At 33.6% G+C, this 18,296-nt stretch overlaps 1 protein-coding gene across 11 annotated transcripts in view; it reads left to right on the top strand.

Annotated features, from left to right (window-relative positions):
* Positions 1-18,296, top strand: part of PDGFC (platelet derived growth factor C) — a 204,607-nt gene that overhangs the window by 106,546 nt on the left and 79,765 nt on the right. For 9 of the 11 annotated variants that reach the window (XM_036999230.2, XM_036999213.2, XM_036999219.2 and 6 more), the window contains one exon: positions 8,559-8,754. The exons of 1 other annotated variant lie outside the window; for it this stretch is intronic. In XM_036999230.2, coding sequence (XP_036855125.2) covers positions 8,559-8,754 — 196 coding nt within the window. Of the gene's footprint in view, positions 1-8,558; positions 8,755-18,296 lie in introns of those variants that run through there. One more of the 11 variants, XR_012129600.1, reaches the window with a different exon arrangement.

An 18,296-nucleotide genomic window follows, 5' to 3' on the forward strand; every position in this document is an offset into this window, starting at 1 on the left:
CCATTGCTTTAAGGCTAAGATACCATGCTGTCAAATCTCTACCATTCTCTATCTCATGCCTCAATACCAGAACAGAACCTTATAAATCTTACTCTCTGTGTCCTTTGTGATGCCAATTCAGATACTTCAGAGCATGAAAAGGGAGAACTAATAATAATCACACCAAGATAACAGGCCTAGACCAAAGCTGCCCCAGGCAAACCCAAACCTGTCCACTATGCAAGGATTTTGGCTGCAAGTATAGAAAATCCTGACTCTTAATTGGCTTAAACAGTAAAAGCGATTTATTTAACCATGTACCTGGGAAGCCCAGAGATGGGACGGATTTACTGTGTGGTTTGAGCTGGGGTCCAGCTCCATTGTCCTGCACTACCATGTGTCTGCCCACTTCTGTGCACTGACTTTTTCATTGAACTGGATTCTTACTGTGACAGCTTAATGGCTACAGTAGTTCTGGACCTCACTTCTGCACCCACAATGGTTTCCTCCCCAAGTGTGGGAAAATCCAGTGGATTCACTCTGATTGGCCCATTAGAATCATCTCTGCAGTGAGAAAAGTAGGCTTACACTGATATTTCTAGGAATACTTCCAGACTGCCTCAGTCTAGCCATTCTTTTATTTTCTAGTAGTTGCTTCACAGTGGTGATGAGGGATGCCAGGAATATGCTCACAAGATTAACTTTCTCTTATGTGCATATGGAAGATTTTCTTTGAACTTTCTGAAACACAGATCCCCTATTTCTTGCCATTTCTTACAGGTAGATAGGAGGTTAATGACTGAATTCTTATACTTCTCACTAAATGCAAAACAATTCAGACCTTTTTTTTTTTTTTAACAGATAGTGTCAGGTTAAGGAAATAAGCAAAATTCCTACCAAGTTGCTGTTTCCTTTCTCTTTAATCAACCTGTGGAAGGGAATAAGAAATTTTAAATCACTGTCTAACATCACTGCTTCTTGCTAAATCACTTGGATGTTTGTGAAATTGGAATTCTCATACATATGACCAATTTTGCATTATCTTATATAGCAATCTCCTATTTCCAGACATCAGAAAAGTTGATACCTGACAGTAAATTTTCTTTCATTGCATTTGAATTAGACAGAATATGTTGGACAAAGTTTCACCATGTACATACTGATTTATAATTATCAAGGTGGTTAATGTATACAATTATTATTTAATTCGGACTTTAAAACAGCCTATGGTTATCTTCAGTTTATAAAAAAATACACTTTATTATCAATGTCTTGCCTAAAATAACAGATTTTATCATCAAGTGATTTATATTTCAGAGTTAAGATAAAGTAATTACTGTAATAATGGAATTCTCAGTGTGGCAAAATTCTAGAGCATGTTTTATTGTTTTAAAATAAGCAAGCATATTAAGAAAATGCAAATCTCAGTAATGAGTACTCTTTGAACTGTCACCTTCAGCTAAGTTATAATATATGGAAACTTAGGAATGAAGGATGAAGCGTTGAAATAACATGTACAATGGTTTTCTGCCATGTTCTGGGATATCAACTTTCTTTAAACTATCAATATGTAGTAACTAGTGCCATGTGCCAGGCACAAAGCTGGATACTGATTATGGACTTCAGTAAAAATAGGCTTGCCTTCTAAGAATTCATAGTGTGGTAGAAATTAAGAAATGTCAACATGTACGTTGTGATTAAAACATGCAGCCCTTAAGGAATGTACAACAGAAATCAAGGATGGCATTCTGAAAGAACTAACATCTGACGTGGGCTTAATAGTTGATTAGTTTACTAAGTACACCTAGTTCAGGAATGGTAATAAATTACTGTCCTAGAGATTGTCACATTAAGAGAACAAGGCTTTGTGTTTTATCTGATGTTCCAAACCCGTGGAGCAGTACATGAAATATAATAGGTTCTCATAATATAATTTTTGACTATTCGTTCCCTTGAAGAATAAAATGATTATCTTCTGGGATATATCAAGAACTTCAATTGGGCATATCTTAAATAATTACATTTGTTTTATGGTTTACTTAACAGAGCAATGCCTTATTGTATTTTTTTCCTTAGTGAACATTTATTCTTGAAATTTGTAAAGCAGCTTGAGGTAGACAACATTAATTACATTAATTGTCTTTATTTTGCAGCTGTTTTAAAGGTATGGGAAACAGTAGATTGGGCCAATGGTAAAACAAAAACTAGAGTGGTTAAACTAGTATATTAATCATACTTTTGTATTAACAGTCAAAATTTAAAATACTAAGCAAAAAAACAGGGTCTTTCTACATAAATTGTAATTTATGAAGATACTTGTATGCACTATGGAACTCAAGTATATCTTCTCTACAGATTCAAGTAAGATTAGGATGAGGAAGCCCTGGATTTTTTAGGCATAAAGGTGCCAAAATAATAGTCAGTTTCATCTTATATGTACATAACATATGTGTATATATTATATGTGATACATACATACCGTATGAATTTAACTGGTGTTAAAAGTAGCATTTGTTAATTGAGATTTAATGAGATCAAATGCAGAAATGGCTATATAAATAAACTAGCAAGAACAGGATGAAGGATTATCATAGGCAAAAAAAGAAAAAAAATAAGGTGGGCAGAGCAAAGCACAAGTACAGCCCATGAATATGTGTATTTACCAAATCAGGATTTGAAAATAGATCCAAGTGACTATTACAGAAGTATCTCTTTTTAAACACAATTTGAAAATAAGAGATATTTGGAAGGAAACATATCAAAAATTTCACAGGGTATCTGTGGAGTCTGCCTTTTTATGGTGACAGGTTGCTGCAGTCTTGCCTGTGTGGAACAAGAAGGGGAATTCTTCAGAGCTCTAAAACTAAAACAATATTGGAGACGTTTCTGTTTACCCTGATTCATAATCTCCCAGTACTTTGCTACAGTCAGCTTAGAACATTAGCTTGGAGAAGGACAGCGGTGACTTAGCTTTCCTTGTGAGCTACATTATCATCCAGAATCGTCTTCTTTAGTGTTCTCTTTATTAATAATACATTTTCAAATATTAGAATTTAATTGCTTTTTGATTCTGTTATTCCTACCCTCTTTCATTCATAGTAAGTGTATCTTTGCAAAGATGAACAGTAGGAAATACATGGCAAATGTTATGAAATTGCTGTGATTTTAATTCTAAACTCATTGGATACATACAGATGCATAATGACTATGTAATCAAATTGTATGTGCATATACATATGTATATATAGTGAATAATTTTGAAGGCTTACCTTGTTTATTATTAAAGTATAATTGATGTTAGCATTATATTAGCTCCAGGTGTACAACATAATGATTCAATATTTATATATATATGGCAAAATGATCACCACAAGAAATTTAGGTAATGTGCTTCACCACACATAGTCACAAAATTTTTTTTCATGAGGTGAGAACGTTTTAGATCCAGTCTCTTAGCAAATTTCATATATGCAGACAGTATTAACTGTAGTCACCATGCTGTACATTGCATCCCATTATTTATTTATTTTATAACCAGAAGTTTGGACCTTTTGATCCCTTCCTACATTTTCCCCAGCCCCTTCCCCCTGACTTCTAGTAACCACCAATATGTTTTCTGTATCTATGAGCTTTTTTTTTTTATTTTTTAAGATTCCACATATAAGTGAGATCCTACAGTATTCGTCTCTCTTTGACTGACTTATTTCACTTAGCAAATGACCTCATCACAAATAGCAAGATTCTTTCATTTTATGGAAGAATAATAATCCATTCGTATATATGTACCATATTGTCTATCGATTCATTCACAGATGGACACTTGGGTTGTTTCCATATCTTGGCTATTGTAAGTAATGTTGTAGTGAACATGGGGTGCATATATCAAGTTAGTGTTTTCATAGAATTTATATTATCAATCTTTCTTCCTTTCCTTTTCTTTTCTAGTTTGGTTTCATTTTGGTTATCAATACTTCTACTTTAAGAGGGGTTGGGCAGGATGATATCAAATGGTGTGTAGTCATGTTTTAAATTTAATGTTTATTTTTTCATTTTTTCTTCTAAGCTCAGGAACTAAGATGAACAAAACTTAATTCTTGTTTAGGATACATTTCAAGGAGCATGTTGTGAATATTTTAGTGATTTTACTACAAATGTTGGCTTCATTTCATTGGTACTTTCTTTGAGTGTACTGTCAACTAACTGGACATAGGAAAAGCACATGTTCAGTTAAGTAGTCATAAAATACATATTTGTCTCATCTCTAAGATACTAGTAAAGTCACGTGTTTGGAAAGGTGATTTTTTTTGAACAAGAGAACTATAAATGCAGAGTCTTGATTTGGTAGAATTTAATGTTTGTTGGTTTTTTTGCCTTTTTGATTGTAGGGCTAGTTGTTTGAGATTTACATAAAACTTTGACAGTCATGTACAAATAATTTGTTTGGTGGCAAACCTCACTACATTTTTAGGTGAATTTTTGGGAACAGCAATTTGATTTAAAAAGAAATTCACAATTCTTTCACCATAAATAAGCCCTGGTTTATCAGTCTTTAAATTATGCCTAATTATAGTTTAATGGAATTATGAATCATAAAGGGGAAAAAAAGATGTAAACATAATTTAAGTATATGCATTTTAGCCATGATGCATTTTTGAAAAATCTAATTCAGGTCTTTCAGTAGCCATGTAGTTTTCTAGATTATATGTGAAATAGTGAACACCACTGTATTTGTAAAGAGTACCTTGGATTATAAAAGGAATTTGTTTTGAGACAAAAATGGGCAAATATTAAATTTTAATCTGATTAGAAAAATTAATTTGTTAAAAATATTGCCAAAATGAGAAGGACTCTTGATATAAATTGCTGCTATAAATGCCTCTGAAATATGTAGCTTATTGGAAGAAAACAAGAGAATGGGAAAATATCTCATTTTTAAAAGGAATTTTTAGAAATAGGTAACTTACTAAATATAATTTTAGCAATAAATTATCATCATTTTCCTAATAGAATTTGTCAGCATAGAGGAGAATTCATCTAACTTGATAGATCCTTCTGTGCCCTTAGGAGATTACTAGCACTAAATTATGTGCATAGGAGAGGTATTGGGTATTTCACATATGTAATATAACCAACAGCGGTGTCAAATATTAGCATCCAATAAGAGGAAACATGTTTCTGTGTAGGTTACTTATTGCTCAGGACAAATATAAGCACTGAGAATAGTGGCATTAAATTATTTACTTAATTTAAAAATCCTGTGACAATTAAGGCCTATTTTGAGTGTGATGATATTCCTCATAATTTGCACTGTATATATAGTCAAGGGAAGTTATACTTGTCCTTATCTTATCTTCCTAATTGTAAGTTAGAAAATATGAAATAGTACTTAAGAGGTGTTGAAATAGCCAAGTTTAAGAGAATGAAAAAGCTGCTGTCAAAATCATAACTACAATTTGTTAAAATTATTTTTGGGTGTTTAACAATACAACAGGTTATTCTTTAACCTTAATAATATTCTAATACATGAGCTTGACATTTAATCATTTAAATTCAAAAAGTTTCTTAAAGAAATATTCTTAAATTGCATTTTATCAATGTGAAATAATGTATTTTGAGTAACATAAGTACTAAGTGAAAAGTTGCTGCAATTACTGTAATTGCTGCTGAAGAATGGGAGCAGAGACAAATACTAGTAACCCAAACAGCTGTGTGCACAATAGAAGATGTATTAGTTTTCTAATTTGCACAATAGAAGATGTATTAGTTTTCTAATATTATGTATGAAATGAACAAAAACTTAGCAGTTTAAAACACTCTTTATTCACTCTCAGCTCTGCAGGTCAGAAGTTCAGGTACTGCGTGACTGGGTTCTTGCTAAGAGTTTTACAAGACTAAAATCAAGGCATCAGCCAGACTTGATTCCTGCCTCGAGGCTGTTGAGAGGAATATACTTACAAGCTCGCTCAGGTTCCTTGAGGCTTCAGGTCTGAGGTCCCCATTGCTTTACTAGATGTGAGCCATAGACTGCTGCCAGCTACCGAGGCTTCCCACATCATTTGGCACATCGCCTCCTCTGTTTTCAAAGCCAGAAACAAAGAATTTTCCTCCTTTCGAATCACTGTCACACCGAATTTCTCTGTGTTTAGGAAGGGCCTACTTCTTTTAAGGATACACCCTATTATTAGGTTAGGCCCACCCAGATAGTCCACCTATTGCTTAACTGAAAGTTAACTAGTCTAGTCACAGAAATAATATTCCCAGCATTTTCACAGCTTCCACCCACTCCAGGCAGAGGATTACGCAGGGGGAGGGACACTGGGATCACCCTAGAATTCTGCCTACCACAGAGGGAAGTGAGATCATGGTGTGAAGTCAGTGTGAGAGCACATAGAAGTTAAGATACAGAGTAGGGAAACTGAGGACTAAGAGATTAGCTGATTAAAAGGGAACTACAGTATGGGAGGTAGATGAAATGGAAAATAAGAAAAGACAGAAAACTGTCACTGAAAGAAAAAAGAAGACAGAAGAAAAATGTTGAGTTTGGTATAAAATCTCATATGATTTATTAAGCCTTGCTTAATCCCATAGTTTGAAGACCTAAAAGGAGTAGATAAAATGCAAAATCCATCCCATTTCTAGAAGTAACTATGTATATATTGAAAGATTGAATGTTGGGAGAAAGGCAAATGAATGAATAATGGTATGTATAAAGTAATGGTAGTTTTATTTATTTATTTATTTTTTGAGAGGGCATCTCTCATATTTATTGATCAAATGGTTGTTAACAACAATAAAATTCTGTATAGGGGACTCAATGCACAATCATTAATCCACCCCAAGCCTAATTCTAATCAGTCTCCGATCTTCTGAAGCATAACGAACAAGTTCTTACATGGTGAACAAATTCTTACATAGTGAATAAGTTCTTACATGGTGAACAGTACAAGGGCAGTTATGACAGAAACTTTCGGTTTTGATCACGCATCATGAACTATAAAGAATCAGGTCAAATATGAATATTTGTTTGATTTTTATACTTGATTATTTCTTAATAATACTGCAAATACAAAGTTTAGTGTTATAAAGCATATCTCTAAATTATGAAAACTAATGAGGGAGGTATTGCTACCGCTTATAATTGGGCATTTTCCTGATATTATGCATATATAAGTTACACCAAAAAATTGTGTTGGATATCATATCATGTACATTACTTCATATGTTCAAGTTCCAGTTTAGAACTCTTAAAATATTTTTATAAAATCACATTAGAAATTAAATAAAAGGTATTTTCAAAGTTTTTGTTTTTCTCATGGAATCTAGTGTACTTAAATGGGTTGAATTTTTGTGGCCCAAAAGACCATAACTACCTTACTAATTAGACTTTTTGTGTAAGCAAAAGGACTGTAAAATAGGATATTTTACAAATATCCATTATGAATATCCTGTCGTTACTAACTATGAAGTAGGTAGGTATAAGAACATTTATGTCTCAGCAATACCAGTTTGCTGTCCTCCTCATCTCTCCCTCCCAGCACTCTAATCAAAAGAAAGAGAGATATTATTTTAGCATTTCACATTGTAAAAGATTGCCTAGTAAACTTGGAAGCTGTTTTATGCTATATTCTCCTCTTAGAAATTTAAAACCCATATTAGCATATTAAAGTCACAGAGAAGTCCTGCAACATTTCTTTTAATGTCTTCATAGAGTGCTAATAGTTCCCTTGCAACATGAAAGTGAGACCATTATTTTGACCTATTTGCCTTTTCAAGGTCATTTGCAGTTTGAAGTCACTTAGTAACTACAGTTCATGCAAAACTTTGGGCTATATAGGATACCTTTTTTCAGAAGTTATAGGCCCAAATGATAAACTGCTACTGAGGTCAGTTTATCAGCTTAGTTTCTAAAGTATTAAGAATAAAAAACAGGTGAAGAAAGCTGCATATGGAGTGTGATGTGATATGCAAGTTGACATTTATGCTAATAGATCAGTGAGAGGAACTGTTAACTTCTTATATTACTACATCTTTTATCTACACTACATCTACGTCAACACATTCATTTTCCTCGACTATCTTATCTTAAAAACCATCATGCTTTGTCATATACAAAATTAAGGCAAATATTTAAATAATTAATTCTGCCCTCCAATTCTTATTTTTTAAATTAGGTGATTTAATTATTTGTAGTTTTTAAAATAGAGTTATATCAAGTTTCTTTTTATTTAATATGGCTCATTTTGTTAAGTTTTTAGAGATAGGGTCTTAACTAGGTTTATTGTGATTTTAGAAATCCGAAAGAGTTTGCAGTTTGACATTTCAATAATTAGATTTAGAAGACTAATTTATTATGTTATTTCAGGTATAAAGATACACAAGTTTTTAGCAATAATATTAAAATACTCCTTTTTTCTGGATAAATTCCAAAAAAGAGTTTGGTTTATATTGTATAACACATACCCAACACTTGTTTGGGGTAAACTATGAATGATTAAAAAAAAAAACATTTACTTTGAAACCTATAATTTTTGACATGTCTGTTCTAAATGTATGTCTGTGTGCCTATGTTTTTGCTTTAGGAGTACAAGATTCCCAGCATGAGAGAATTATTGCTGTGTCTTCTAATGGAAGTATTCACAGCCCGAGGTTTCCTCATACTTATCCAAGAAATATGGTCTTGGTGTGGAGATTAGTAGCAGTAGAGGAAAATGTATGGATACAGCTTACATTTGATGAAAGATTTGGGCTTGAAGACCCAGAAGATGACATATGCAAGTAAGTTATCATACTTGAAATGCAAACGCGGTGTAACAATTACTAGTCTTCCAAGTTGCCTATTTTGAGGATGTGATTCTGAATAGCATCTTCTGTTCTGTTTGGTTTTTCTGATGAGTCACAAAATTTACAACCTTATTTGACCTCTGTTTCATTTAAAATATTCATTTAAAAATAGAAGTCACATACTGTACATGTGCCATCATTAGTTTCTATCTATGTCTGAAAATAATTTGAATTAGCTTATGGTAAAAAATAGATAGAGAGTAGAATGATTTATAGTAAGGAATAGAGAATAAAAAGCCAAGTAAAGGAATGCAGTTGTGCCAGAAAAACTTAACTGTTAATTAGTGCCAAATATTTTATATTTGTGCTTCCTAATAGCCAAGTCGATAAAATGAACAATAAGCCATTAAAAGAAAAAGCAGTATTCATGATTACATATTACCTAGATACACAGATGGGGACATACACACACATAAGATTAAGAAGTTTGGATATTTCACCACAAAGAAGTAACACAGTTCTAAAAGCAGAATTTGAAATTTAGTCTAACATGGTTAGCCAGGTAGAAATTCATCATTATTCTTCAAGATGCATTCATGAACCAAAGTCAGCTGGAGTATTTCACCCACGCAAAAGACCACCTACTGTATGTCACACAAATATTACTCTTTAAATCCTATGTGAATACACTTGTCAAGGTTGGGTGGTCTTACTGAAGATTTTTCACTTCAGTGGCATTTGTGTATCATCAAAATACTTTACTTGGGCTTCTTTGTGGGGTTCTTTATTTTCTCTTTGATATACAAGTTAAAAGAGAATTTTCACTTTATGGTATATTAGAGATAAATATTTCAGTACAGATGAAATAAACTTTGTACTTGCTGTCATCACAATTTGTATTTTTAACATTTACATAGTGACTTTTTTTCATATTTCTTCTTTCTGGGACTATGCATTTCATGTTATTTTTTTCTCATATCTATAATCTTTAACTTTGAGAACTAGAAGCTGTCCTGTCTTGAGAGATTGTTATTCAGCCCTTCATTTTATAGATAAGGGAACAGAGATCAGAGAAGTAAAGTAGCTGCCCTAGATCTTATTCGTATTTTATACCTAAACAGATGCTAAAACCCATTTTTCCTAGTACCCATTTAGTGCACCTCTGGTCTTCTTTTCATATACAAGATTCCTTAATATTGTCAAAAATGGTGAAGCCTTTAAGATTTTGCCCTGCTTGCAAAGAGCAAGTTAGGCAGCCAGTGTCATGGATGCTGATCAAAGACAGGAGACTCCTGGGACAGAGACCCAGGACGTAGCCCTACAGAAGAAGCCAGAGGATCAGCGCTTCTCTCCGGTTCCCTTAGCCCCGATCCCCACAGGTCAATGCCAGCAGGGTCACAGGACACCTGCCCATGACACCTGAATGCCTAGTGGGTTAAGTTACAGGAGAGGCAGCATTTTTTTTTTTTTTTTTTGTGTGTGTGTGTGTGTACATAGTGATGTAAATTAGTAGTTAAGTAATAAAAATTACTTTATCATCCAGCATGCCTCAGCTTCACTAGCTTTGAGACTCAAGAGTGATGCTTCCAGGGTAGTTCTGAAACCCCCATCTCTTATTCCTCCCTGAATGCAACTTCTTGTCCCTGCAAATATAATCATCATCCTGTTTTCTTTTATTTGATCTCCTAATTTTCTTTCTAATTTTACCACATGTACATTTCCCTATGTACTATCTATAAAAAGTAAATTGAGTTTTTTCTGTTTTGAAATACTTATCAGTGGGATAATACTGTGTATTTACTTTTATGACTTGATAATGCATTTCAAAACAAGCAATATAGACAGTATGATGTTTTTAAAAGTTAGTTCATGTTGATTTAGATAGCTTAGATCATTTGTCTTCCTTGATGTATAGTACCCCATTATCTACATGTCACCCTTTTTTGTCTGCTTTGTTCTACTTTGATGGATGTTTGGCTTGTTTTCTAGTTCTTCTTGTCCAAAGTTCAAGACAATTTTCTTTGAGACTTTATCAAAGAATGGCGTTGCTGCCTTAAGACATTTATATTTTCAATTTTACTAGGTAGAGTTGAATTTATTTTAAAGGTGACCAATTTACACACCTACCAACAATATACACAGATTTCTGTTGGACCACATTCTCACCACCCTTTTGATTTGTCATTCTTTTAATTTTTGGTAGTATGGTAAATATGGAAGTGTACTTCTATTAATTTTTATTTGTTTTTCCTGATTCCTATGAGGATTGAGAAATTTTCATGTTATTATCTGCTACTCATATTTCCTTTTCTGTGAAATGCCTGATCATGTCTTTTGCCCAGCTTTTAATTGGACTGTTTGGCCATATAAGTTTTGCTTTTCATGTTTAAGTCCCTAATCTATGTGTAACTTATTTTTGTCTATGGTATGAGGTTTTTCATTAGGCTATCCAGTAGTATTCCAACATCATTTATTGAATAGATACTTTGTCCCCCAGTAATGTGCAAAGCCAGCTAGTTTGTAGGTCATATTTCTGTATATGATCTGGTCTGTTTCTGGGCTCTCTTCTCTTTTGCTCAATTGTGCCAATCTGTGCAGCAATGACACTGTCTTAGTAATAGCAGCATCATAGAAGCTATGTGATATAGGACTGTCATTTTCTTCTTTTGGACATCCATGCTATTTTACAATTTAATATTATTTTTTAAAAAATAGGTTGTGAAGTTCCTTGAAAACTCCTGTTGTGATTTTTATTTCTATAGCATTGACTGTGGAGAACATTTTGAAGAGAACCGACATCCTTATTGTAATGATTCTTCCTATTCTTGATAATTTTTTTTCTCCACTTATTGGGCCTTTTTTATTGCCTATACAGTTTTCAAATTTCTCTATGAAGATGTTATCCAGCATTATTTAGATTTGTTTCTATATTCTTTATAGACGTTCCTAAAAACCCCTTTTAGAAAATCATATTTCTATTTGCAGATTGTTGGTATTTATAAACGCAGTATATGTTTTAGTATTGGTCTGGCCATCTTGAATAACTTTCTGAATTAATTTAATAGTCCTGGGGATTATTTTGAATTTATGTAAAATTCACATAGTTCATGAAAAAAAAATCTTTCTTCCTTCCAGATCTTTCACTCTTTTACCCATGTTTTATTACGTATTTGATTATATTGGCAGTTATCTCTGTCTTTTTCCTAATTTTAGAATTTGATTTTTTTAAAAATATAAACTATAAAATTCAGAACAACTTTACATTTACAGAATGTTGCAAAGATAATGCAAAGTTTCCCTGTACTTTTAACCCAGGTTCCTCCAGAGGTAACATCTTACGTAACCATGGCACATTCCTATAACTAAATAATTAACATTCCTGAAATACTATTAACTAAATAACAGACTTTCTGCATATGCCAGTAGTCTTTTTACTTTATGTCCTTTCTTGGCTTCAGGACCCTTCCCAAGATAAGCATACTGCATTCAGTTATGTCTTCTTAGTCTCCTCCAATCTGTGACAATTTATCTCTTGCCTTGCATTTCATGACTTTGAAAGTTTTGAAGAGTTTTGGTCAGGCATTTTGTAGAATGTCCCTCGATTTTGTTTTTTCAGATCTTTTCTCGTGATTACACTGAAGTCATAGGTTTTGGGGAAGCATTTCAAATAGGTGATATACCGTTCTTCTCATATTGTAACGGAGGATTACATCCTGTCAACCTCGTTGGTCACTGACGATGCTGACCTTGAGCACTTAGGGTGTGATTCTCCTCTGGCAAGGCAGTACGTTTCTTTTTTGTGCTTTATTATTGGGAAGCATGTAAGTAAGTTCAGCCCACATTCAAGGAGATAGTGATTCAGTTCCAGCTCCTGGATGGTGGAGTATATACACATATTATTTGGAATTCTTCAGGAAAGAAAATTTATGCCTTCTTTTTCCTTCCTTCCTTCCTTTCTATTTTTCTCCCTTCCCTCCTTCTTTCTTTCTTCTTCAATCATTTCTGTAAGTAGAGACTCATGGAGATTTATTGTTTTTGTGTTACAACCCAGTGCTGTCATTATTTACTTTGTTATTGAAATTATTCCATCTTTGACCACTGGGAGTTTGCTGTTAACATTATCAGCATTGAATATGGTGATTAAAGTACTTATTTTTATTATTTACTAAGAGACATTTTACTTCCCCTTTGGGGAAATTTTTTACTTATCTTAAATTTTGCATTTAAAAATAGGTTATAGACATAATGACACTTTATATTCACCATGCATTACCTAGGAGCAAGGATATTTCCTATGTAATTTCAATTCCATTTTCACATGCAAGAAATTTAACATTAATGTGAAACTATCAAGTAATGTATAGTTGATTTTTTAATGTTTTTCATGATAAAATGTTATCACTTCTTTATTTTGAGTTCTGTCTATGTTTTGATTCAGTGGTGAATCATTGATTTTACATTGTGTTTGGTTATTCTAACTCTTTTCTTGGCTTTTCTTGGCTTTCATGACATTGATATTTTTGAAGAACAGTCCAGACCGTTTGTTCTACAGATTGTCTCTCAGTATCAATTTGTCTAAATATATCTTCATAATTAGATCCTGCTTAAAGATTTTGGCCAGGACACCAAGGTACACTTCTGATTGCTCATAATGTCAGTTTATTGCACTACCAATGGCATGAATTTGATTTCTCAATCTTGTTTTAGATGTAGCCTGACCATTTTGATAATGTGGAATTTTTATTTTTGTCCTTTGGAGATAATATCCATTGTTTCTTTTTTAAATTGTATCTATATAGAAGCATATTTTTCATTTTCCATATAAATGTAGAAAATTATTTAAATGCAGTTTTTTATAGATTGCAAAATTAATTGTAATTTAGGTAAAGAATATGGCCTGCTTGTGATTGTTTGAAATTTAAGACTTGGCTTCATTTACTTTAGATTTTTAAAGTTTCCAAATGTGTTGGAAAAGGTGTACTCTTACATTGGCGGCTGCAGCACTCTATGTATGTCCATTGAATCTTGTGCTGATGATAACATTTGTATCTTTTCTGATTGCTCTTCTTGATTTATCAATTACTGAAAGAGATGTGTTAAATTATCCTAATAGAATATAAATAGATTTATCAGTTTCACTTTGTAGGTCTGTCAACTGCTGCTTTATATGTTTTCAAAGTATGCTAGTTGGTGCACACAAGTTCAGAAATATGACGTTGCCTAATCTTTATTAACGTTTTGTTTTTGCTTCAAAGTATATTATACCTAAAAATATTGATAAACCTACATTGGATAATTGTGGTTGTTATCTGCCTGGCATTCTTTCCATTCTTTTACTTTCAACTTTCCTATGTCCTTTTTGTGCATGCATGTGCATGTTAGTATTTATGTCTGTTTGTGTTTTGGTTGTTTCTTATGAAAGGAGAATGAGTAGAAGTAAAAATAAAAATTCTGCAAAAAATAATCTTTATATTTCACTAAGGAATTAACTCTAGTACATTGATGATTATTATGCAGTATTTTGGACTCAGTGCTACTATTTATTTTGTACATTCAATTTATACTCATTTTTCTTCAGTTTCCTTGTATTCATTTAGTTTGTGTTCTCATTCTGTTTTTCTTTTCTATTAATTTAGAAAGTACACATTGATTTCTATTTTTAGATGGCTACCTTAGAAATGCATATTTAATGTAATGTCTAAGGCTAGTCAGTGTTTACCCCCTTCTCAAAATAAAATTACCTAAGAACCTTTTAACTACTGTGGAATGCTAACTCCCCAGATATCACTACACTATGTTGATCAGACGGTCCGACCTGAGGTTATTGATTATCATGGTGATAGTGACAACCTTGACAGCTTTAATAGGGCCTGGGGACTAAAAGCAAAACCAGATTTTGATGAGAATTTGAAGATTGGTTTAGAATGGATGTTTTCAGTATGGACCCTTGATGGAGATTGGATATACCTCAGGATATAGTAGTATAAAATTGGTAGAAACAAGGCAAGGATTTTCAGGAAAACGGTTCAGCAGTATCAGATATAGATAGTAAAGTGTGGATGTGTTCAATTGAAGGAAGTAATGTTTTTTTTTGGGGGGGGGAGTTCCTATAATGAACAGTAACATTATTTGGGCAATAACGAAGACAATCAAATAGTGATGTCACATCACTGCACTTTAACTGTGTGGGGCGGGTGATCTCATCCTGTGTCCAGGCTGGTTTGGTTCTCCTTACTGTCGCCCCACTCCTGATTTTGTAAGTGGTAGTTACTGAGGATTTTAGTTTTGTATTTTTTACTTCACAAGTAAGACACATTTTTTTATTATTTTGTATAATCAGTGTTTTTTAGGTATACCCACGTCTCCATTTTTTGGTGCTATTTCTTCCTCCATTTGAGAATATTTTTTTTGTAGTAGTATTTCATTTCTTCTTCAAGTATACTCTTTAAAAGTCTGTTAAGTGAAAGCTTGTTGGTAGTAAATACTCAGCTCTTATTTATTTGAAAATCTCTTTATTTCTCCCTCTCTCTTGGAAGTTAGTTGGATTGGAAATAGAATTTAAGATTTGGTGTTTATTTTTTCTCAATACCTTGAAGATACCATTCCACTGTCATAGAGTTGTTGACAAGTCTGCCATCAGATTTATTGTGGACATATCCCTGTATTCTCCCACTGACTGGAGACATGTGGGCAGCAGTGATGAGAGGGAAAGAAACTGCAGGCTGCTTCTGCTGTACTACTGTGGTTCATTAAACCCCTACTTTTGTACCCCAGAGCTCAGCAGATACCTGCAGGACTCCAGAGCATATTTACCTCGCTGAAATCTTTATTTCTTGTGTTTGTTTTTCTTCCAAAGAAATATCTTACTTCCCTCTGTTCAATATTATATTAAAACAATGTTTTTCTTTTAATCATTTATTCAACAACTTTAGTTGTGGTATACAGAGAGGAGTTCCTCTGCCTAACTTTGTCTACCATGTGGCTGGAATGTAAACTGTTGTCAAGTAAAAAACTTTTCTTCATAAGGCTTGGTACTGAAGTTCAAATTCAAAATCGATTTTTTAAAAAAATGACAAAATTGATTATTCGATATAACAGCACAACAGTACTAAAATACAAATGTTCCCCACCTGCTAAAATGCATTTTAAGAATTTAAACCGCACCATTTTAAGTATTTTCTCAAGTAGGGAACATAGGAAAGTCTGGAAACAAGGAGAGTCTAGAAAGTCTGAGTCACTATTTTAGCTGTATCATTAAAAGACGACAGACTTCGGGGAGATGTTTGACTTTTTCCCCACAGCCCTACTGCTTCTCAAAAGAAAAAGAGCGTTGTGTTTTTGTGCTAAAAGATTGATATTATTACAAGGAGCAAAATAAGTAAAACACAGATTAGATTTGATTGCTTTTGTACTTGGACAAGATATGCAGGTGGCATGGTGAGGGTATAGGGATGAGACAAAGAGGGGAAAGATGAATGGTGTGTGTGCACACATGTGTGTGCATGCACATGCATGTGCATTTTGCTGTTAAAAAAATGCCAAAATGTGTCTTGTTTCTCAGTGTTGTCTGTGTGTGTGGCTCTTATGTTAGTGACATTTGTTACATGATCAGTGGAAAACTTCTTTTAAAATTCTGTTTGTTTGTTCTTCTTCTGAGGTAAATGATCTACTTACCTTATGTAAGATTTTGCAAAGAGAAAGACTTTAAGGTACAGCATTTAAAAAAGGATGGGATCAATCTGTCCACCTTAAACTAGTGCCTCTTACTCACCAAAACAACTGAGTTTCTTTTGGAGGAAACACTATAACCAGTCCCATGTGGAAAAATTTTAATGATAAAAATGTTAAATATGCTAAATGAAATAAACATTGTTTTTTAATATTTGGAATTTAAGGTAATCAAAATTGTTAGTTTTTCTTTAAAGTTAAAAACATTCTTTTGGACATTTCCCTTCCTCCTGGCTATTTGCAATGCAAATAATGTGGCATTATTATTTGCTCTTTCATTTATTCTTACATTCAACAAATACTTCTTTAGCATATGGTAGGTAACAGGGTGACAGCAGTGAATAGGGGATGGTTTATGCCATCAAGAATCTCATAGTCTGGGTAAAGAAGCAGACAAGTAAATAGGTAATTAAAATAAAATGCCACCAACCCCAGAATAGGGTCAATATAGAGTACAGTTATTACCTTTACTGAATATGTTTAGATTGCTTGGTTGATCATTTTCTAATTCCTACCATAACTGTGTATCTTATTAGCAACAGTCTATAAGTAATTGTTAATTAATTTACCATAGAGAAATTGGAGTACATGAATTAACCCTGCCATGCAGACCTCAAAAATGCAAACATATCTTCTCTGTTGCACTCTAGTGGATCTAACTTGCAAGAATAGTTTAGATTTCTTATATCACTTTTACCATGCTCGCGCAAAGTGGGGGTGATAAAATTGTAAGGAAATGGCCATACAATTGAAATAGAGGAAGGCAGTATTGCTTATTTAGTTGATAATGACCTTAGAGACCCAAAAGTGCATCACAAGAATTTCTTTTCTAAGAAAAAATGTTTTCATGAGTCCCTTGAAAAGGATTGAAAGAAGAAAAGGCACCACTAGCCATATTTGGCATAAATAACCCTATCTTTTAGCCCTGAGAGATCCAAAGGTGTCATGTAAAGCCCCTTACCTACTTAATTCCCAGCCTGAATTTGCAGAACCGGTTCTGAGAATAAGCAGCTAGGTGTTGGACTGTAACTCAGAATCATGCCCCTGTTCATCAGGGGAAGAAATAAGGTTAAACAAAAAATAACCAGTACCTTTCTAAGGTACACTCTGAGAACCTCATCGGAAGATCAGATGCTCGCTTGGTGTTAACGAAGCCAGGGTGCCACGTTCTGTGATATGCCCGCTTCAACCGCAGCAAGCGGAAGGAGACCAGATTGATGGTAGAGCACAAATTATACATCCCCACCCCTTACTCTAGTGGCCTATCCGCTGAAGCTCATGCAGGTTGGTATCCAAACAGATCACTTCTGTTTTAGGGAAGAAGGGGAGGGTGCACAGGAGGAAGCTGTGTAGACAAACAGTAGTGTCTGTCGTGACTAAAAAGTGACATAAGTATTAAGTCATATAAAGATTAGTTACAATCCAGAGAGGAGTGGGAATACAATGTGTATGTGGTCTTGAAGTATAGGTAAGACTTCAGTAACTGAAAAGCACCTAATAATAATCAGTAAAAGTTATTTAAAATAATAGATGGATTAAAGAGGAATGAGTACTCCAGTCAGGTAGACTGGATGTGGCAAATATGGGGAATACTTTCTGATCGATGTATTTCTCTGGAGCATGAGATGCTGTGGAGGTGTGGTAAAGGGAGGGCTGTACTGGTGGACAGGATCAAATTGTGAAGAACTTTGAATACTAAGCTGATAGGTTTGGACTTCCTTTTTTATGCTGTCAGAAGCTAAGGGTTTTTACAGAACAGAGTCAATTACTAGTCTATATTTTAGGAAAAGAATACTGACAGAAGCATG

The sequence above is a fragment of the Manis javanica genome, chromosome 3 (assembly GCF_040802235.1).
Source record: "Manis javanica isolate MJ-LG chromosome 3, MJ_LKY, whole genome shotgun sequence".
In the NCBI taxonomy this organism is placed as follows: domain Eukaryota; kingdom Metazoa; phylum Chordata; class Mammalia; order Pholidota; family Manidae; genus Manis; species Manis javanica.